Genomic DNA, 21,717 nt, shown 5'->3' on the forward strand with positions numbered 1-21,717 from the left:
ATAAGATGAAACAAAACGCATAACACAATGGATCTCGTGCCATCAACAAAACTGCCTTGACCATTATAGGACCTCCTTTTTAATAAATGACAAAAAGATGTAAGGTCTCAACAACAAAACTCGTCAAAGCTTGAGATTTAAAGACTATTAATTAACCTTTTAACAAACAAACATTTAGACCAGTAGTGTTTATTTGGATATAATAAAAAAAAGAAACAATCTAAAGAGGTGAAACATATTCGGAGAACTAGTTGAGAGAAGAAATGAGAATATTGTTGTGAGTTAAAGCATGAAATGTTTAAAAAAGGCATTTCACTTTCCCAAGGACTTAGCATTTAATTTATATTCTGTTTTGTTTGCTTAAGTATTTTTCAAAGCATAATTAAGCAAAGAAAAAGAAAAGAAAATGCATAAACTTATAAGCTTATAAGCAAGAACTCAGATAGGTTTTCACCACAGGGACACCATTTTCAATCTTGCATATTAAACATAAAGCAGAGGTTAGGCATAGCAATGGTAAGAAGAATTTATCAGAGCAAGTCCAACCACATATCAGCAGGGCAAAGTAATTGGTGAATGTGCCCAATATCTTCCTGATGTTGAAGCTTACTCAAAGAAAATTCTTAGATCAACACCGCCATCTGCTGCCAGCAGGAGGTGTGCTGATAGTCCAAGTAAGCCATGCAGTGAATAATCTCTCAAAAGGGTTCAGGATTTAAAATGGGAAGAAAAAATATGAAGACACTTGTCTAAACTTCATAGCTACTGCAAAGTAATGACCAAGAGTTGTGATTTTTTTTTCTTAAAGAGATCAATACTCCTCATGAAATTTTATATTAAATAATTGAGGCAAAGCTATTCCAGTGAATTTATACCAATTACATAATGATAACAATGATATTAGGGCTGCAAGTTACAGCCACCGGTGCATCTTATTGAGCTAATTACTTACTGGTGATTGGAAAAGCAGAAAAGTGTTAAAAATTACAAGGAAATTAGAAAAGATTTGCTTGAAATTGATAAATTTACTTCATTTTCAATAATACCTGAGGATTGTTTGTCATTTAACCAAATAATGATGACCTAATCTAAATAATGTCAATTTTGTTGTTAAAATGAAAAAAGAAAACTCTTCATTTTTATTGAGTCTACATAATAAATCAGAGACCTGACAATGATAAAGAACAGTTTGTCATAGTCAGGCGAAAGGAAGGAGGGGGTCTCTGTACTCAAAATATATTCTGATAAGAGAAATTTATCAGGACTGACAAATGTATCTTTAAATCCTCCAGCCAATGTTGCTTTACGATGCCTCATTATACACAAGTCACACGAATCACACATTTCATGGCGTCCAGTTTCACTCACACACTTAAAGTTGTGTTTTGCGTGATGCAATCAATGCCTGCGAGTCCTCATCTTGCCCACTGGGACAGACCTAACCTGGCACTTTGAAAACAGTGGCTCTGTTTGCCCAATAGATTTCATTAAATTAAACTTAGGTTAGGCTCTCTTTCCCTGATCAAAGCCACTGCTAAGAGCCATGCCATTCTTCTCCCTCTGATTTGAGCAAGCTGACCCCATCAAATAGGATTTTCATTTCCTTTTTATTTATTTATTTATTGTACACTTTGGCTTACTTTTTATTTTGCTTAAGCTGCTGTCTGCTTTGGCTACTACAATGTCTGTTTTGTCGTGGCTCAGCACCTGTGAGATCCCCATGGCCCCCGGTTTTATCACAATGAAGCTGTCACCCAACAAGCCAACAAAGCTACACCTCATATATATATATATATATATATATATATATATATATATACCTTTTGGGGTGGTTGTTTGATAAGTTTTCTTTCTGGATGAAATGGCTGGGTTTCTGAGGTCAACTCCAGCCCTCTGTCTGAAAAGGAGAAGGAATGAGGTCTCAAGCTGGCACACCAGTGGTAGAATTACTTCAAACCACGGGTGAATGAGAGGATGAGAGAGCAGGTTAAGGGGGGAGACACCCGTGGGAGGCCAGTAGGGGGTGGGTTATGGGGGAGATTTGGTAGTGAGGGAGTGGAAAGGCCTTGATATCCACAGAAAGCACAACAAAGCCGGAGCTTTTTACATTAAAAAGAAAGGAGATTGCCCTTTTTTCCACTCGATGCCTTTTCGAGCCGAGTGTCATGTCCTCCCTAGGCCGGCAGGAAGTGAGAAGCTGAGCTCAGCTATAGCATTTGGCACATCTGAGACACATCTGAGGGGGCTGAAGTTCTTGCCTTCTGAACACTTGCATCAGATTTACGGGAGACGAGATATACTAGATGTAACTCTGTGAGGTGGGTGATCCTGGTTTAAATGTGCGCTGATTTCACCGCACCACACGCAGAGGTGTAAAAAAGAGAAATTACAGTCAAACAGGGAGACTCACAGTTAGAAGCCAGTCACTGCTTTTTTATTTTCCGGACACCCGGATTATCCTACGGCTACCTTCTGCTTTTCATTTCAGTACAAGCAATTGCAGACACGACTAAAGTATGCAGCGATGTGCAAAAAAGAATTTAGACATCATCATACTCTCTAAGGACTGTGCACACCGGATTTTTGCATTATAAAGTGCATGGAGGAATGCCATGTTTTGCCAGGGTGAAGAAACAATTTTCGGCGCCAGCACATGCTCGTAAGACAGGGAAAAAAGGCTAGAAACGAAAATTAGCACCAATATCGGCCACAGCAGGTGTTAACTGCTTGATGATTAAGCATGGTAAGAGTGGGGAGAAGAAAAGTTAAAGATTAATCGTCAGCCAATTAAATGCCTATGGTGAGAAAAGCAAGCTGTTTTGGCACAGAGATCTCTTCTATGATCTCAGTTAGCACATCTCAGTGGCGTGTTCACAGATCACTAGCACATATTATTTGAATCTAAATGCGGTGTTTGTGCATGTTTACTTGTTTGGAGCGGTGAGGTGGGGGAATATAAAAAGTATTTTGTGGTTAATGATGATTAGATACCAAACAAACATTTAAGAAAAATAATGAGTGTTGGTGAAAAGCATGGACTGTAGTAGTCATCTGAGGTATAGATGGGCAGTATATCATAAATAAATATGTAGTTTTTCATATGTGCATAAGTCTATTTTGAGTCTCACAACTGCTACTTTTATTTTGACATTTTGCATCAAATCAAAATTACTCAACACTTGGAATTCTGATTATATTGGCTGTGCATTGTGCATTTTTGTGATGATCATTGCACTGCTTCCCGTTACTTCCTGAAAACCTTCCCATTAAACTTGAGCTATCCAAATATCCTCCAATAAATCCTCTACAAGCGAAGAAAAAGTTCAGATTTGTGTGGAAAAGTACACACTTTATTCATTTCAAGGTTTGGAGAAAAGTTTGTTCGTTATTTTGGCCAACATCTAAACTTAACACATTAAGGAGAAGCCTTTGCTGAATTTCCTCAACAGGACTTCAACAATTCAGTATATATTTTTCCAACTCATTCTGAGGCTGTGGATTTAAATCACATAAAATTTGATTCGTGGAGGGACACGTGCTCTCAAGCTCAAGGTCAACGGCTCTTACACTACGGGTTTATTATCATGTTATGAGCACCAGCAAAACAAAACTGACAACAGAAAACAACAACAACAACCACAGAAAAAAAGATATAGTTAAAGATACGTTACCACTACGATTTTTCTTAACATTATAATGCCAACAATCAATTTAAGATGCTTTCACAAGGATCAATTTGAAGATATAATAATTAAAATAAGAGGTTAAAAAAGTTTTGGATTCAATTGCACTGGATAATTGCGTATTTCTGAGTATTATTGATTACGTGAAGTACCTTGGGCAATATTGGTAGCTCAAAATGTAGACTAAAAGCAAGTGACCCAAAAGACCAGACTGTTCATTAAGCTTTGATAAATCAAGCCAAGACATACAGTGATTTATGAATTACTAAACAAGGCCAGATTCTGCAGCAACAACACAAACACGCACAACCCATTCTCGATAGGCATTGCTTGAAAGTTCAGATATGAACTCTGAATTAACCTCTGTGGATGCACCGCTGAGCTTCAGTGCAAGTCTGTTTGTGAGTGCAGGAATTACTGCGAGAGTGAGAGTTACACGCAAACAGTCCACAGTTTTTGGTGTTTTTCTAACAGTAAAGATAAATAAATAATGATGCAAATTTCATGAGAAAAGAAGTGTTTTTCGAGGATTAATGTTTAATTATTTGGTTAATTTACAGCTATTGCAGAGCGATGGAAGTATGTGAAGCCTTGAAATGTCATGAAAGGGATTTATGCACGTGCCACAAATTCTGCTGATTACTTACAAAAACGATGTGTCTGAACAAAGGCGGTGATGGAACAAAGTGTTACTACATCCTCTGAAGAATTATTAGCAGAATATGGTCATGCACAAAACGGTACTGTATTTCGCTATTGGACATGTGACAAAAAAACAAAAAAAAACAAAAAAAAAACAAGTAACAAACGAAGGCAGATCGATTGGTCAGGGGTTCATCTTTTTGGTAAGATAATGACACAAAACACTGGAACAACAGAACTGCACGGTGGCCTTGAAAAGATGGAAAACCATCACAGTCTCTGGACTTCATCCAGCTCGTCTGAGTGGAAGAAAAGTAACCCACAAATTCAACACGTGTGTGTCAGCAGTGACTGGTTCCAAACCAATTTTCCAAATGATATTTCTTTGAATATGCATTTATTTTATAATTTAATTTCTGAGTTTAAAAAAGCTGGGGTGTTTGTTTTATGATGAGTAGCTTATAGACGCTTATTTATTATAGAGCATCATTTACACTCTCAATAAGAACATTACAACTATTACAACTGTTGCGTTTGCATGAGAATTTAAAAAAACATTTCATGACATATTGAAATACTTACAAAGTCTTTCTCAAGCTTTTCCATCTCCTGTTTATAGCTCTTCAGCCTGCTGTTGTACATGGCTCTGCTTTGGATGGGGATCTCTCGCACCTCCAGGTCCATCTGCTCCAGCTAAAACCCACAATTCATCCAATTCATTTAAAGTCAAACATTCCTAACAGAAATTTTAAGAGTCATTTCAAAATCGAAAGAAATACTTGGAATATAAAACACTGCCAGAGTGACAGATTTAGAGCTCATTATAATACAGATTTACATTAAAATATTAAAAGTACAAAATAGACTGTATATGTACATTTTGACATTTAAAAGTTTAGTTTTTTTTATGATCATATTTCCTGCACCAGCTTTCTGAAAAAAATTTTAAGGGCAAGTTTTACAGTTGTGTGCTCCCTTTGAACACTTTTGAACAGATTCAACTTCAGCAGCATTAACTTTAATATCCTCCAGTGCCGATTGTAAAATCAAACGCCTTCTGCTGGTGTCACTCAGTTGTGATAAAAGTTACAACAGAGGAAGTATGTTCTGTAAGTACACAATCAAATACGAGGGCTCCTTCATTGCCATGACACGCATGGGCCCAACAATGTCTGAGTGAATGAAGCAAAAGTACATCTGATGCATGGGTAGACAGGTCTCTCTGTGGCAGATTTGGAGGAAACTCATCACTATGGCATAACAAGACAACCGCAACAACAATTTGTTTCTGTCAGGTGACTTTGCTCATGTTTAAACAGCAACATGAAGACACCCCACCCAAGATAATGGCTTGAAATGTGTCATAGGGGTGTCACTTAAAAGCAGATTATGGGAAAGTAATCATATGAGGAGGAAGCCTCCTTTCCGCCATGTGAAGTATGTGTGCATGTGTGTTATGTCTACATGTCATGTCACCACCAGGATAATACAGGTGCTGTTGTCTGGTGCCAGTGAAAATTGTCCCCTCCCTCTTTCCACAAATTCATTATTTAGGAAATGGGAAGAGGAGAAAATTACTGATCAAAGACATACCAACTCTCTGACTTCTTCAAGCTGTTTGTCGACATTTAGAACCAGCTGTGTCTTCTCCTCTGAAAGAGAAAAAAAACCCAGCAACATATTGATCAGCCGACGGAGGAACAGCGCTTCATGACAACAGCCTAACTCCCCCGCAACGGGGGAAGAGAGGGGGAGAGAGAAAGAAAGAGACTGGGAGAAAACAACACACGAGGACACATTTGAAGATATATTTACACATTCTCTCCACACGACGAGCCAACATTTGATGTCTCTTAGTTATTGGCGTCTATGAGGCCTTTGTTGGTTTCTGTTGAGGAGCAGCGAGACACCTCATGCCAACTCAAAGGGAAGGGAGGTGTCAGCTTTGCTCACTTGCCAGAAGTATGAGTCCCACTCAGAATGACTAACGCACTGTTCTACACCTCACCCCATGGCTGCTCTACCACATTACCCATTGAAACTCATTAGGACTTAAGAGTTCCAGAGCAGCGTGCAAACTACAGCGCTTCCAACAGTTATTTAAGGCAACGGCATTATCACTTTCCCTACATCTACATGAACTAGTCTTTGTCCTGAAATTAGATCCTGGCCAAAGATTTTGTTTGTTCATGGTATGCGGTATGGTGTTTACTAATCAAGCATATTTATGTTAACTTAAAACAAGAAAAAAAAAGAAAAGACCATTGCCCAAGGCTTTGACATAAAGTATAAGCAACTTACACATATAGTTTAATAATAATAAAGAAAACAAAAAAAATGAAGTTAGGAAATAAATTCTCGTATGCATAAATACCATTAATAACATAAAAAATATAAAAGAGGGTAAAGAAAATAACATTTAATGTCATCTTAACATGCAGCCTTTACTTTAGAAACTTTGGGTTAAGAGATTTATGTGCATGTTACTTTATCACACATCCACCATATGTCATTGTTGCACACCCCTGTGGTAACAGCACTCCCCAGCAGCAGCAGCCTCCCCTTAAGTGGAACAATGCACCCACCACACAACAGTTCGAGGAAAAAGACAAAGCGATCAATGTAATGCAAAAGCGAAGCCAAAATAATGTCAGAACCATCCCAGACTTGAGGTGTTGTGGAAATCTTTTGCTAACCATGGTGTGAGATATATCATACTAAATTTTAAATAGTTTAGAGTACATTTGTAACACAAAGTTGTGTTAATGTTATCAGTGCATCAGCATATCACAACAGTCAGTCAAAGTGCTGATCTTGTAGTATATTTGGTTTAACAGTTTAAGAGGACACCTGTGGACCTGATATACTGACAATAAAAATTCTGTTAATTATTACTTTTTTTTTTTAAAATCCCAGAAAACAAAAAGTGACATAATTATAAATTCACAGATAAAATGTATCATTACAAAAAGTGCAGCATCTTAAACACCAGCTCAGTATTGAGTACAGATGGTAAATGTTAAGAGGTGATGCCTACAAAGTCGAACCAATCTTACATTTTTTACAGTAATTAAGAAATTCTGAAAATGTTATTTGCTTTTGAAACCCCAACAGATGTATTCTAATAAAGGTTTAAAAGCAAAGTATGAAAAGCATTTTAAGTAAAATACAAACAAAAGTACATCACAAGAATACCCAGCTGTGGGACTGCAATAAAAAAAAAAGCTAAGCCAAGATCTTCGTTTCTCAGGTGCCATAGGCCAACATGGCCCTTAAATTCATTTTTAAAACCTGTGTCCAACCTTACAATCTCTATAGTAAACAGCCAGAGGCAATTCAGTGAAAGATGAGATGACGCTTTCGTACTCAGGCTCAGGCCCGAGCTAGAGGGCTGTGAAATATGTATGGCTATTTACCAAGACTAGAACCTGCTGACAGACGGATGAGGAGTTTTGTACACAGAAGTAAGGCAAAAATAAAGAAAACAAAGGGATTGGTATTTTTCTTTTACTTTTTATGTTTCATATTTCAATGCCAGTGATTGACAAATAATCTCTTGCCATGAACATTCAAACGTGAAAACTTGGAGCCATGTTTAATAGAACAAGGATGTTGAGTCTTGTTCTGTTCATAGTATTCTTATTCAAATTTCTTCTTGATGTTGAGTTTTGGAGCAATGTTGCAAATAAATAATATACAAAAATTAATGTATAAATATTTTTTTTAATTGTTTTGTGAGCATCTAGGACATGTTTTCCACATGCCATGGCCATTATCAACAACATAACACGCCAAGTAAAAGTAATAAACTACAAGAACAATGTTATGGTTCCTTTTTAAAATATTAAACAGAGGGGATATCATGGGCAAAATGCATCCACTTGGGTAAGAAGAGCCAAAAGAACTTAAGAAAAACTTAATGAGTAGGAAGGGAATTGAAATTCAACTGTAAACTATTCCATTGGTGTCAGAAAACACACAACAACTACTTATGGTTGTAATGCATTTTCTAGCTTTGTACATATTCATACAGGCTTCCTCTGACACAGTCAACAGATGGTGAGAGGAAGCAATGAGAAATTACTCTGCGGAATGGGCTGCCATGAGTCTTCGAACATGCCAATTCCAAACCAGAAATATTCAGTCAAGCGAGGTTTTGTGAGAGCAGCGCCTTTGAAAACCCAATGAGCAAGTGTGAGCCGAGAGGAAGAGATAAAGCTTCCAAATATGAAATCTGAAAACTTAAAACAAACTACTAGTTAACACTCACTGTAAGTAAGTAGTAACGGTTGCTACTACTCACCAAAATTTTAATATGTAGTAGTTCAGCCTTAAATTAATTGTCATATCCACCTTTAGATATATATTTCCCACCATTTTGGCTTAGTGTAGCTGTAAACTAAAAACACCCAGTGTATTTCACACTGCAAAATACCATTTAATTTTGAAAAGTGACCGTAAAAATGGAAGAAGGTGCTGTGCAGAAAGGCTCTTGCACTGAGAAAACAAATACAAACTCAATGACTATTTTGTCTCAGCTTATAACTGTGATTGGTATTGAGTGGTGTCAGATGACAGTGTAGCTGTTTATACATCTGCCTAACAAGCAAACGATACGGTTCGATCCCAGGAGGAGACATAAATCCCTGTGGGGTTCCATCAGGAAGGGAATTGGGGGTTTTAAAAAAATCTGCAATGTCAATAGTGGAGCTATTTACTGTGGTGATCCCTTGTGAAATAAGGGAGCAACTGAAGCTCAACTTTCTATTATGTATTTTATTATCTATTCTTTGTATTAAGTCATTTTAAATAGGAAAGTATTACCCATTGATATGTCTACATTCATTTATGGGTATGTTAAGTAAAAGTATTACATTTTAAAGTTAAATCACAACTGGCCAACTAGCTCTGGCCTTTTCCATGTCATCCAAACTCATGTTTCCCTTCCAGGCTTAGCCAAATCCACAAGCTGCCCGTCTTTCAGCTGCCTGCCTGCCACCAAAACACTAATGCAGCAATCTGGTAAATCTACATGTAGGAAAAACAAGATGGGAAGACCCAGAGCCAGGTGGTTAACAACATCTGTAGGTTTTAACCCACCTCTAAACCCTCTTTTAGTGCAGGGCTTCACAGTACAGAAATGTAAACATAAATACATTTTAAAGACTCCCTTCAGAGAAAAAAGTCAAAGCCATGCATTCGTGCCTAGATCCTGCAGAATATAAATTACAGTATCAAAAACAGGCTCAGACAGTCAGGATTTCATATGTCTGAAACCTACAGAACCAAGTATGAGAACTGGTGATGAGAAAAGAGGTTTATCTAACATTAACAACATATTGCTATCTGAAAATGTAGTCAAGTAGTGCGGTGCGATATTGCAGATTTTGGTATTGATCTGATACCAAGTAAATACAGGGATATTTGGATCAATCGCCCCCCTCTATAGTCAAGCCAAAAATTTATATTCTGTGCACACTTTTTATTTTAGCTCAGTTCAAAAGAGTCCAATGCAGTTTTGTTTCTCTCCTCTGCTGTCTGTTTCACTGTGTATGCAAGCATGTGTATGTCTCTTCTGCTTCTCCTCCAAAACTGATACATGCAGAGCAGAAGAGGGGAGAAATACCCAAAGTCGTTCCACAAACAGCAGTCTTAATAGGTCTGAGCAAGTAGAATTTACAAAAACTAACCAACTATAAAAAGATTACCACTATGCAGATGTCTCTCCAGCATCTTAAGTTGCCCAGCTCAATAACACATGACTATATAGGAGAATATCCTACACAGTAATAAGGTGTTCTCCAGCTGCCCAAAGTTATCTCAAGAAAGTTTCAAAGCTACACCTTTATCAAAATTGTGGTCAGACATGTTAAAGAGGCTTCCTATTGTACAAAACAAAATTAGAACATAATGCTTTTTCCACATTTCAACAGAATAATAATCCTCCTTAAACATCAACGAGAGCTTAGAAGACACAATTTGCATGCCTTAATGTTAAATTATCACAACCAGACAAAGTTACAAAGACAGACAGACATCACAAGCGACACTGTCACTGGTTTGCTACTGAAGTGTCGCTCAAGTGTTTATTTGCATCAAGCATATGATAGGTTGAAAAAAAAAAATGGACGTCAGCTCAACTTTGATTTGATGCACATAAAGCATCAACAAGTGTCAGGCGTCAGTTTGTAGCTTCTTATCAGTGGTGTGAACACGGCATTAATTGCTGGAAGCACACATGGACCACACCAAAAATTCCTAAATACGTTTCATGTATGTTGAGCTTTCAGTTCTAATTATATCACAGAATAAAATCTTTAAATAAAATTTTGTGATAAAGTTAATGAAGACAGAGTCAGATTTGTACTCCTACAGCATCAGAATCTATCAATGAGTGTTTCAAAAGTGAAGGAGTTGCGGGTCATACAAATGAAGAGGCAAAACATGCGGCTTTGGTTATGTCTGAATTAAGTCTGATAGAATGACAGAATGCTATCACTTTAACAAACTGATGAAACCAGCAATGTCTTCTTCTTACAGCTGCTCGCTTTAAGGGTTGTCACAGCAGACCATCTGCTTCCACCTCATCCTATCATGTGCTCCTTCACTACATGCATGAATCTTTTCTGTGGTCTTCCTCTTTTCCTCCTTTTGTCCAATACATTCACTATCCCTGCTCTCCACAGTTCCAAACCATCTCAGCCTTTTCTCTCCACCTTTGTAGGCAAACTGCTCAATCCGAGCTGAAATTCTGATGTACTCAGTTCTAATCTAATCCATTCTGGCCACTTCCCAAAAACATCTTAACAACTTTCTGTCTTGTGTGGTTTTATTAATGATCTGTCTCCAAATCATACATCATAGCAGGTCTCAATACTGTCTCGAAAAACCTTTCCTTTTACTCTTGCTGTTGTCCGTCTGTCACAAATAAACTCTGACACTATTCCACCTCTCCTGTACTCCTTTCTTAACTTTTCTTGTGCACTGTGCATTGCTTTTATTTAAACTCATCCATCTTAACTGTTACATCTGTCTCCCTCTTATTCACACACATGTATTCTGTCTTGTCTATTGACTTTCACTCCTATTCTTTCTAGTCCATACCTCAACTACCTCAACAGCCCTTTCCTCTATTCCCTCTTCACCCACGACTGCAGACCTGCTGATGGTTCCAACACCATCATTAAGTTTGCAGATGACACCACGGTGATTGGCCTCATCAGTGACAACGATGAGGCCGCCTACAGGGAGGAGGTGGATCGTCTGGCTGAGTGGTGCGACAGAAACAACCTGCTGCTTAACACCGAGAAGACCAAGGAGCTCATCGTGGACTACAGGAGGAATGCTGACCCACATCCACCCATCCACATTAAGGGGACGGCTGTGGAGCGTGTGAGCAGCTTCAAGTTCCTGGGAGTCCACATCTCCGAGGATCTCACCTGGACGACCAACTGCTCCAAGCTGGTCAAGAAGGCTCACCAGCGCCTCTTCTTCTTGAGGACTCTGAGGAAGAACCACCTGTCCTCAGACATCCTGGTGAACTTCTATCGCTGCACCATCGAGAGCATCCTGACCAACTGTATAACAGTCTGGTACGGGAACTGCTCTGCCTCGGACCGGAAGGCGTTGCAGAGGGTCGTGAAAACTGCCCAGCGCATCGCCGGAGCACCACTTCCTGCCATAAAAGACATCTACAGGAAGCGGTGTCTGAAAAGGGCTGGGAAAATCATCAAAGACCCCAGTCACCCATCACATGGACTCTTCACCCTCCTGCCCTCTGGGAGGCGCCACAGGAGCCTACGGACTAAGACCACCAGGTACCGGAACAGCTTCTTCCCCACAGCTGTCAGACTCCTGAACTCTGCCTCCTGACATCTGACCCACGTTAAACTCATGGACTGAACATACACACAATGGACAACTGTACCCTCAAACACACAATAATAACATGGACTGAACCACCACTCACAACCACCAGCACTTTATATAGCCTCTGTAGAAACTATCTACACCCTCACTTATCTTAACTGCACTACTGTATAGCTCTGTGTAAATAATCATTCTGTACATTCGATAATCTTTAATCCTACAACTGTTTACAACTTGCATAGTTCCCATTTCTGTATAGCTGTATATCTCAGATTCTGTAAAGTTACTTATTTCATATTCTGTATAGTTTTTCATATTTATATCCTGTTCATAGCCTGTTCATAGCTTGTACTCACTACAGCCTGTACATACTTATAGTTATAGAATATTCACAACATACTTCATACCGTGTACATTATAACATTCCATAATAGACCCATTTCTGTAATATACTCACATATCTATATTATTGCTAATATATATTGTAATATATCTATATCACTAAAGCACTTCTGGATGGATGCAAACTGCATTTCGTTGCCCTGTACCTGTGCATGTGCAATGACAATAAAGTTGAATTCTATTCTATTCTATTCTATTCTAACTTACCTCCAGGACCTCTTAAACCTGCTCCCTACTGTAACTGCAGATCAAAATGTCATCTGCGAACATGAAAGTCCACAGAGACTCCTCCCTGACCTCATCTATCAACCTGTCCATTATCACTGCAAACAAGAAGGAACTCAGGCCTGATGCTTGATGTAATACCACCTCAAACTCCTTTGTAACTTCTACTATGGATCTCGCCGCTGATACACTGTCCTTTGCAGGACAGCATGCACGGATGAACCAGAGTACACCATCTACAGCTGCATCCAGGACTGTGTTCTGAAGATCAATGAGAATATTTCTGAAACTGCTAACCTTTTGCTGGAAAAGCCGTCCACTGAAGGTTACATTGCTCTAATCCAAGTACCTTCAGTGACTGCTGTTATGATTTAACGCTATATAAATAAAAGTGAATGGAATGTAAAGAGCTAAATAAATAGTCAACCAAAGACATGCTTTTAAATATTTAAGTCAATACCAGGATAAAGTTATTAGTCCATCATATTAGTTACTAGGCCCTTGCTAACATATTAAGAAACGTATGCTTTCAAACTTGTTGGTATCAAAAGGCTGAATTATTTTTAAACTGGCTAAAACTGAAATCCACAGTAAAACTAAAAACAACACTCCCCAAAAGTGTCATTGAAAGTTGCAGTGATATCAGTGCCATTCCAAAACTTAACTTTTCCAACGATGATTGTCCACAAAAACATCCATAGTTTTTTCTTTATGGTAAGTATTGGCAAGAATGTCATACACTAAATCACTATGATAACACTAAAAGATTACTTCAGTTGAATAGTTTCAATTAATATTAACCTACTCATTAAAGTGATTTGAAGCTACTATCCTCTTCTGAACACCATAAACAGGGTTAGGATGTTCTTTAACACTATTTCACACCGGCTAAACCTATCAAAGACATACCAAGATAAGAAGACGGCCACATATACATGACACATTCTTTTTATATAATAAAAACTCTTTTTATATAGCTGTGTTTCACCACTAGTTTAACCAATATTTGGATGAAATCACATTATCGCTACCGTTAGCTGCCTTGTCAGCTGAGACTGGAGCTAGCAAGCCAGATGAGCTTTAACAGCTTGTAAATGAAACTCTTACCTCCACTTAGTTTGGGAATTCGGCCAATTTTATTAGTTATTTCTGCGGTAATTGTTCCAAAGTCCTGCTCGTATGCTTCAAAGTCTGAAGACATTCTGGTAGTCGAGTTTACAACAGGTAACTAGCTTTCTGGTTGACAGTTAGCTCAGAATAACAACAAGCCTCGAATGGAGCTTCTTCCTTGAGTCACAGTATAATGTGCTCGGTAAGGAACTTGACTTTGTTTTCACGTTTTCGACACTGAAAAAGGTTCGAAAGATGGACAGAAAATGCTATTAATTTCAGACCGAATTTGAATACATGAATAACTCTTGTAGTTCTGTGCCGTTTCGGTGATAGACTGCTACTTGGATTAAAAGGTATCTACAAGTGGTGGAGGGTATTAGTTTCTGAGACACCATGAAGAAGGTTCCTCACTGTACACAGGAAAATTTTATGAAAAAAATAAGGAAGTGACCAGGTTGGTGATTTAAAGTGACAGCCTTTTGTTTCTATTTATTAAAAACAAAGCATTTGTCATTTAGGTTATCTTTGTTTTCTGTTTGCCCCTCGTGGTAAGTGTTCAGCATGCTACGTTATTAGTGTTTATGTTGGTGACTAGGCTAGCTATCTAACGATAACTGCTGAACCCACGGTGCTAACGGAAACACAATTTTAGAGCTAAAGGCATAAACTTATCACCTGTCTGTTGATTTTTTTTAAAGCGGAGTTGTCTAACGCATAGTTTTCTGTCCATTACTGTGCAGTGATGGATAGAAGACTTGCATATAAATCGTAATTATTAATCCTTTTTTTTTTCTGGCGAGAATTAGCTAGCTTGGTAACACAAGCTAATTAGTCAATGAAGCAAATGCTGTGGTTCTGCTTTTAGTTTGGTAATTTAATATTAATACAAATCCAGCACTGTCTACATTAGTGTGGTATGTTTTATTGCCGTTTCTGTACTTGCTTTTAAGTAATTAGCTAAAAATGTTAGTCATGATTGTTCAGTATTTTTATTGCAACTACCGAGGAGTTGTTTCTGTTTTTTTAAAGCACGAGTAACATCTTTTTCATTAGCATTATGACATAAATTGTGTTGTGAAAAAGTATTTTGCACATTTGTCACATTTACATGTTTCAGATAATCAAACAAATTTTAACATTAGACAAAGATAACACGAGTAAATGCAAAATGCAGTTTTTAAAGGATAATTTCATTTCTTAATGGGGGGGAGGGGGTATCCAAACCTACGTAGCCCTGTATGAAAAGGTAATTGCCCTCTAAAACTAATAAGTGGTTGTGTCAACCTTGACAGCAAGAACTGTAGTCAAGCATTTGTTATAACTGTCAATCCGTCTTTCACGTTGATGTGGAGCAATTTCCGTCCACTCTTTTTTTTTTGCATAATTGTTTTGATTCAGCCAAATTGAAGGTTTTTTGAGCATGTTTAAGATCATGCCAAAGCATCTCAATCGGATTAAAGTCCAGAATTTGACTTGGCAACTCCAAAAATGTTATTTTGGTTTATTTTTAACCATTCAGCGGTAGACTTGCAGGTGTTTCTCATGTCATTGTCCTGCTGCATAACCTAGGTGGGCTTGAGCTTCAGGACTCAAACTGAAGGTTGGACATTCTACTTCAGGATTTTCTTTCAGATATTAAAATTCATGGTTCCATCAGTAAGTCATTCTGGTCCTGAAGCAGCAGGACCACTACCATGTTTAGCTGTTTCTATAATGTTTTTTTATGAAATGCTGTGCTAGTTTTATGCCACCTGTAACAGGACAAAACCTTCCAAAAAATTAGACTTATGTCTTCTCAGTCCCCAGAAAAATTTTCCCATAAGTCTTTTGGATCTTCAAGATGGTTTTTGTCAAATATGAGATTTTTGTCAGATAGTCTCTATTGAAATGATTTCTTGATTCAACAGGTCTGGCAGTAATCAGGTTGGTGAAAATGAACTCAGTTAAAAGAAAAAAAATTTCATGATTTAACAAGGTAGGCAACTATTTCTAGACAGTTTGTTTTAAAGATGGCATTTTTTTATTTTTAAAACAAAATATAATATTAGACAATGAAAATGCACGTGTGATAAAGATGCAAAAAAAAAAACTAAGAAATCAGTCAAATACTTTTTCACAATACTTTTGCAAAACAATCCCAATTAAACAAGACTTAATAAGCTTTTGAAAATTCTTTAATTATTTCAGAAAGGTCATCTAACTGAGTATGTATAGATCCCAAATAAAAAGGTCCCTAGTTATCAGCTGTTGTTTGTTACCATAACAGAAATATTGGGACAGGTGACACATGTAACTACTGAAAAAACATTAGCTTGATGTGACTCCTGGCTCTGTCACTAATTAATTTCACTGCTTATGATTTAAAACTGCTTTCCCCCTCTCTTTCAGATGGGAAACTTGAGTCCATCACAAAGACCGTGTGCTTCAGGGATTGACAAGAGAGGATGCTGCTCTCTGCCAGGACAAGAAATCGTGGGACACAGAACGCGTCAGTAGCTCAAGACTGGGCCTGTTCCTGGATACTCAGAGGACGAGAAAAAATATGTGTATCACCTCTACCCGTGACTTTGGGAGATAGCACAGCAAAACACTAACACATCGACATTTGAAATTTCTGGAGTCCAGCAGCCAAAATACTAGAATTAAACTAGCTCTGAAAAAATGAACTTCCTGTCAACCTTTGTGACCTTTAAGAACCTCCATGAGGTTCGGAGATTGTGCCACTGGGGTCCAATCATAGCCTTGTCTGTCATTGCTATATGCTCCACAATGGCAATTCTAGACTCCATTATCTGGTACTGGCCGCTAGACACTACAGGAGGGAGCATTAACTTCATCATGCTCATCAACTGGACTGTCCTCATACTTTACAACTACTTCAATGCTATGTTTGTTGGACCTGGATACATTCCTCTTGGCTGGAAACCAGTAAGGATAAGTTCATATAATTTTTTTTAGCACACAAACATTAGCAAGCATGAACTTATTTAAATGTTATAAATCCATATATTATCTGACACCTGTCTATGCTGAAACAGGAAAATCAGCAGGATACCCAGTACCTACAGTACTGCAGAGGGTGTCAAGGCTACAAGGCTCCCAGGTCCCACCACTGTCGAAAGTGTAACAGGTATTTACATTTATTATTAAATTTATTTATTAAACACAGTCAAAACGGTTCACCTGTACAAAATAGTGTGGCAGTGAATGAGAGGAGAGCTTCTCCTTTGGTTGCTGACTAAAAAGGTTTTGGGGAGTGGCAAAAAAATTCTTTGTGATGGAAAAACACTGACTTGTGACCAAAGAAATTGGTTCAGGAACGGGGCATTACAGCTGCAAAATTACTGAGCTATTGGCAGGACACCAAACTACTATTGCAGAAGAAAACATCCCTTAAGTGCATGTTATTTCCTCTCATGCAAGTATCACTCCATTAGAGTGCTCCATACCTTAGAGCACATCATTAGTGATTGTCTATTGATGTGAAATGTCTGTTTTTGCAGTTGTATGATGATTGAAAAATGAGCTTTGACCGCAGATTATTACTCTTATGTCCTGTTACTCCTCCTCATCTCCATTCCTTCAGGTGCGTGATGAAAATGGACCACCACTGCCCCTGGATCAACAACTGCTGTGGCCACTTGAATCACGCCTACTTCACCAGCTTCCTGCTCCTGGCTCCACTGGGTTGCTCACACGCTGCCGTTATCTTCATTATGACTATGTACACACAGCTGTATGAGAGGGTGAGCTGTCACCTGCGCTGGCCCCACCATGCTTTTGATGTCCTGTTATCACAGTTCTAGGCCGAACCCCCACCAGGCTAATAAAAGCTGTTTCCTCTTTCTTCACTGCAGATATCATTCGGCTGGAGTACTGTAAGGATTGACATGAGTGCTGTGCGTCAATTTCAGCCCCTCATGCCCTTCAGTGTGCCTGCCTTCGCTGCTACACTCTTTGCCTTAGGTTTGGCACTTGGCACCACTATTGCCGTTGGTATGCTTTTCGTTATACAGGTGAGTTTTTCCTAAGTTTTGCAAACTTAACAAGCTTTTGGTTAAAAAAAAAAAAAAAGAGAGAGACATTTGTCTGATTATTTTACTCATAATCCTACAAAGCCACATTACATCTTGCAAGCCATGTTTTCACTTCAAGACAAGAGCAGTGTGGAAACCATCTGGTGAAGATCTGACCAGAGAGCATATTGTGGCGTATGTAGGCATATCAGAAATAAAACTGTGTTAGAATTCTGCAAATGCATGGATCCATACTCCTACCTATTTATTTGCAAATAATGTGACAAAAATGGTTAACATAACATAAAGGGACAAAGAAAGACAGTGCATAGCATAAAAAAGATAAACTGCATAGCTGTAATAAATAAATGGTAACTGAATTTTCTTAAGCAAGAAAGAGTGAAACCAATTTTATAAGTTTAAAGCTTGGACATGTGTAGTATATATCCAGCTCCAATCAATACTCCAATAACAAAGCAGTTTATTTAAGGAAATATAGGCCGAGAGATTGCTGACTCTGATAATGAGTGTGTGTCCTTTTCAGATGAAAGTCATCCTTCGAAATAAGACTTCAATCGAGTCGTGGATAGAGGAAAAGGTCAGAATGTCTCTGCTTGATTTCCCGTGACTTTGATTCCTGATAACATTTTGAGATATCAGTGTCTTTTTCTCTTGATTCACAAACGGTAATCTGGGATGTGATTTTTATATTCACTCAATACCATATCATATCATTGCAGTACTTCATATTTAAAAATGACTGAGACACACATGTTATAGTACCCTCTGACAGTACTAGAAAATGTGTTTTCTTGGTTTGCTTGTCTTTCTTTTAATAGGCCAAAGACAGAATACAGCACTACCAAACAGGGGAGGAGTTTATCTTCCCGTACGACCTCGGCAGCCGCTGGCTGAATTTTAAACAAGTCTTCACGTGGTCGGGGACACCCAGAGGCGATGGCATTGTATGGCCAGTCCATCCCAAGTGTCACCAACACACCTTAACTGTAGGTTGAGTTGAGTAATGTAGACATTACTGATTGTGTTTTGTTTGTTACTGTTCTGTCTTAAAATTAGAAAAAACATGTTTTTGTTTAACTCCATAGATTCAGTGATGACTAATTAGACATTTCTTATAAAAGTTCAGTTTATAAATAAAATTTGTACCTGTTATTTCTCCTTACACAGATTGAGCAACTGAAACAGAAAGCTGATAAACGAGTGAGAAGTGTAAGTAACCAAGTTAAAGAATAAGTACTTGTGATAAGACCGTAGTTTTCAATGCACATAACTGTTAAGTGTTGTCAGGGGTTTATTTATGCATTGCATGAATTTGGCTTATGCAGTGTGTGCAACAAGCAAAACATACCGGTCAAGAAGAGTGTATTTTCATGCTGAAGTACTAGGGACTGATACTAAATAAACACTGAGGATCATATTTATAATCATCTCATGTCAGGAAATTGATGAGCTACATCTTAGCTTGTAACAATCCAGTACACCATAGAGAATGAAATTAACAGATACCTTTCATATAGTGTAGATCTTATAATCAGTACTGTGAGATTTGTCAAAGCACTAAGATTAAAGACTTTCTACACATACATAAGTAACTTTTAACTGATGTTCAGAGCAGTAGAATAACCATGTATCATATTTGCCTTGACCAGCAGGTCCAGTACCGGGCAGTAGAGGATTATAATGGAGCTTGCTGCCCTCTCAGCAAGGGTTTACAAACTTTTTTTAGAACCCCCTGCACCGAGGAACCCAGGATCCCTCTCTGCAAGGGGGATACCATTCTGGCTACTCGTGGTACCAAGTAAGTTTGTCTGCACAGAACTACTGTTTCCTGTTTGGTGTTTGATTTTGAGTGTGGTCAACCAGCAGTCTAATTAGCATGTCATAGTTTCCACTTCATGAGTCTAGGGGTCCACTTGGGTCTGAGTGACAGATTCCACAGCTTGGTCATAAGTAGGCCACATCATTTACGGTCACTCGTCCCAAGCAGATCCTAGCAGTCAGCCAGATAGCCAGTTGCTAATTTCATTCTACTTGCCACCTTGGTTTTCTGAGTGCATTATGGAAAAACTGGGATTAACACAGAAGTCAAACAACAATAGTGTTTGACCTGTAAATGCCTCACCTCCAGCTGCTGATTCATGGTACACCACATACCTTAGTGCAGCCTTTAAGGGGTGAACCTGGCCCCACAGGCTAATAAGCTTTATAGGTATTTGATGAGTCATTTTTTTTAAACTGTAATTTTTTCCTTTAGATGGTGGATGTATGGAGATAAAGTTTTAAGTGAGGAGCAACTGAGAGGTAAGGAATTATTGTCCCGTTGAATTTTCAAAACCACTGTAACAAAGTGTCGTGTAAAGTCACTGTAACAAATGTGTAACTTTCTATTTTTTTTGTTTGGCATTAAGCTGGAGACCGTGTAAGAGGATGGTTTCCAAGACGATGTGTGGAGAAGTGCCATTATGACACAGCAGCAAGTGATACCACCAGTGATAAAAAAGTCAATTAATACATGTCAACGGGCTTGATGTGTTAAACTCTCAATGTTTATAAGCATCCACTGAAGATGTCATGCCCGATCCTGCAGGTTTACCATCAAGAATTTCGAATTTTCCATTTCTTGCACATTTCAGTGCCAACTTATATTTCTAAGTAGTTTTTTGAGTCTTACTGAGCACTTTTTATTTGTGGAGAAGTCATTAGAGGAACTGGTCCCATAGGCTCAGTTTGATTCCTCTGACCAAAAATTAAACTCAACAACCGTCTTAATGTCCAAGAGTACACCAGACTATGGTGTAACTTTGTTATGACTAAACTTTTTACTTGAACCTGTTATTTTTCATTTGTGTTGGTATTTCTTTTTTGCTACTTATGCAAAGCCTCTGCCCACCAAACTTGAGGGCATGGAACTCTTTCTACCTTATAGAGACATTTCATTTTCTTTTTTTCTTTTTATTAATTATTTTTGTGAAAGTAAATTGTTGGCCTCAAAATATAATTTGAAAAATGAAGAAAGATCTCCCCCAAGAGTGTTTTGTCTCATTCTTTGTAATAGATTCTCTTGTTTGTTAATTTTTTTAAGACATCTTGGGCTTGTAAAAAGTGCTTCGTTTACATTTGATAAATTGTAGATAATTAAACCCGCCACTTCAGTCAAACATTTGTATAATTCCTTTAATAGTACCTTCAAATACAGAAACAATTTACATCAAAGTTAGTTCTGCAGTTTATAATTGAATAAGTTGAATGTTTAATTTTTCATTATAATATTAAATTTATTGACAGCTTCTGCCTCATTTTTTCTTTAAGGTGACCAAAGGAAACTAAGCAATGAAAATAATTTAAAATACTGGTTTTGCCATAAGTTAAACTAAAGAATGACAAATTGGTCTATAAGAGGTGGAACATGGGTGCATTGGCACACTTCATTAACAGGCAAATTTCAGTCTAATTATTTGTATTCTTGTTTCTGTATCTGTTGTGCTTTATCTAACTTCTATGTTCTTTGTTTAGCATTTCATATAAATATTACATTAAAGTTGGTAGTATTTACTAGAAGAGGGCATGCTGCTGGCCTGTCTGCAGTCCAAACCTTTGACCAGTAGAAACATCTGGAATATCATGAAACTAAAAATATGACAAAGAAGACCCAGGACTGTTGAACAGTTAAATTCCTATATCAGTGTGGGTAAGAAGCTTGACATTATTTCCCTCTGAGATTAAGTTACTTTCCACACTGTTTAATA

At 37.9% G+C, this 21,717-nt stretch overlaps 2 protein-coding genes across 10 annotated transcripts in view; one reads left to right on the forward strand and one right to left on the reverse strand.

The window, feature by feature from the left end:
* vti1a (vesicle transport through interaction with t-SNAREs 1A) overlaps nucleotides 1-14,049 on the reverse strand; it is a 116,099-nt gene extending 102,050 nt beyond the window's left edge. For all 4 annotated transcript variants that reach the window (XM_040039440.1, XM_040039439.1, XM_040039442.1 and 1 more), the window contains exons 1-3: nucleotides 13,929-14,049; nucleotides 5,919-5,977; nucleotides 4,908-5,018 (exon numbers count right to left, since the gene is read on the reverse strand). In XM_040039440.1, coding sequence (XP_039895374.1) covers nucleotides 4,908-5,018; nucleotides 5,919-5,977; nucleotides 13,929-14,022 — 264 coding nt within the window. In that variant the 5' untranslated portion in view covers nucleotides 14,023-14,049. The remainder of the gene's footprint in view (nucleotides 1-4,907; nucleotides 5,019-5,918; nucleotides 5,978-13,928) is intronic.
* zdhhc6 (zinc finger DHHC-type palmitoyltransferase 6) lies at nucleotides 14,020-21,129 on the forward strand. Of its 6 annotated transcripts, none has more exons than XM_040039436.1 (11): nucleotides 14,020-14,133; nucleotides 16,323-16,862; nucleotides 16,973-17,064; nucleotides 17,521-17,680; nucleotides 17,792-17,950; nucleotides 18,495-18,548; nucleotides 18,790-18,957; nucleotides 19,139-19,180; nucleotides 19,621-19,769; nucleotides 20,226-20,272; nucleotides 20,380-21,129. In XM_040039436.1, exons 2-11 carry the CDS (start codon nucleotides 16,596-16,598, stop codon nucleotides 20,478-20,480), a joined length of 1,239 nt encoding a protein of 412 aa, XP_039895370.1. In that variant the 5' UTR covers nucleotides 14,020-14,133; nucleotides 16,323-16,595; the 3' UTR covers nucleotides 20,481-21,129. The 6 variants fall into 6 exon arrangements, with proteins under 6 accessions (XP_039895370.1, XP_039895369.1, XP_039895372.1 ...); XM_040039435.1 differs by lacking the exon at nucleotides 14,020-14,133 and adding an exon at nucleotides 14,176-14,287; XM_040039438.1 differs by lacking the exon at nucleotides 14,020-14,133 and adding an exon at nucleotides 14,208-14,388 and having other exon boundaries at nucleotides 19,624-19,769.
* Nucleotides 21,130-21,717: the final 588 nt, after the last annotated feature.

Source organism: Simochromis diagramma, unplaced genomic scaffold (genome assembly GCF_900408965.1).
Source record: "Simochromis diagramma unplaced genomic scaffold, fSimDia1.1 OVJJ01000402.1, whole genome shotgun sequence".
Taxonomy (NCBI): domain Eukaryota; kingdom Metazoa; phylum Chordata; class Actinopteri; order Cichliformes; family Cichlidae; genus Simochromis; species Simochromis diagramma.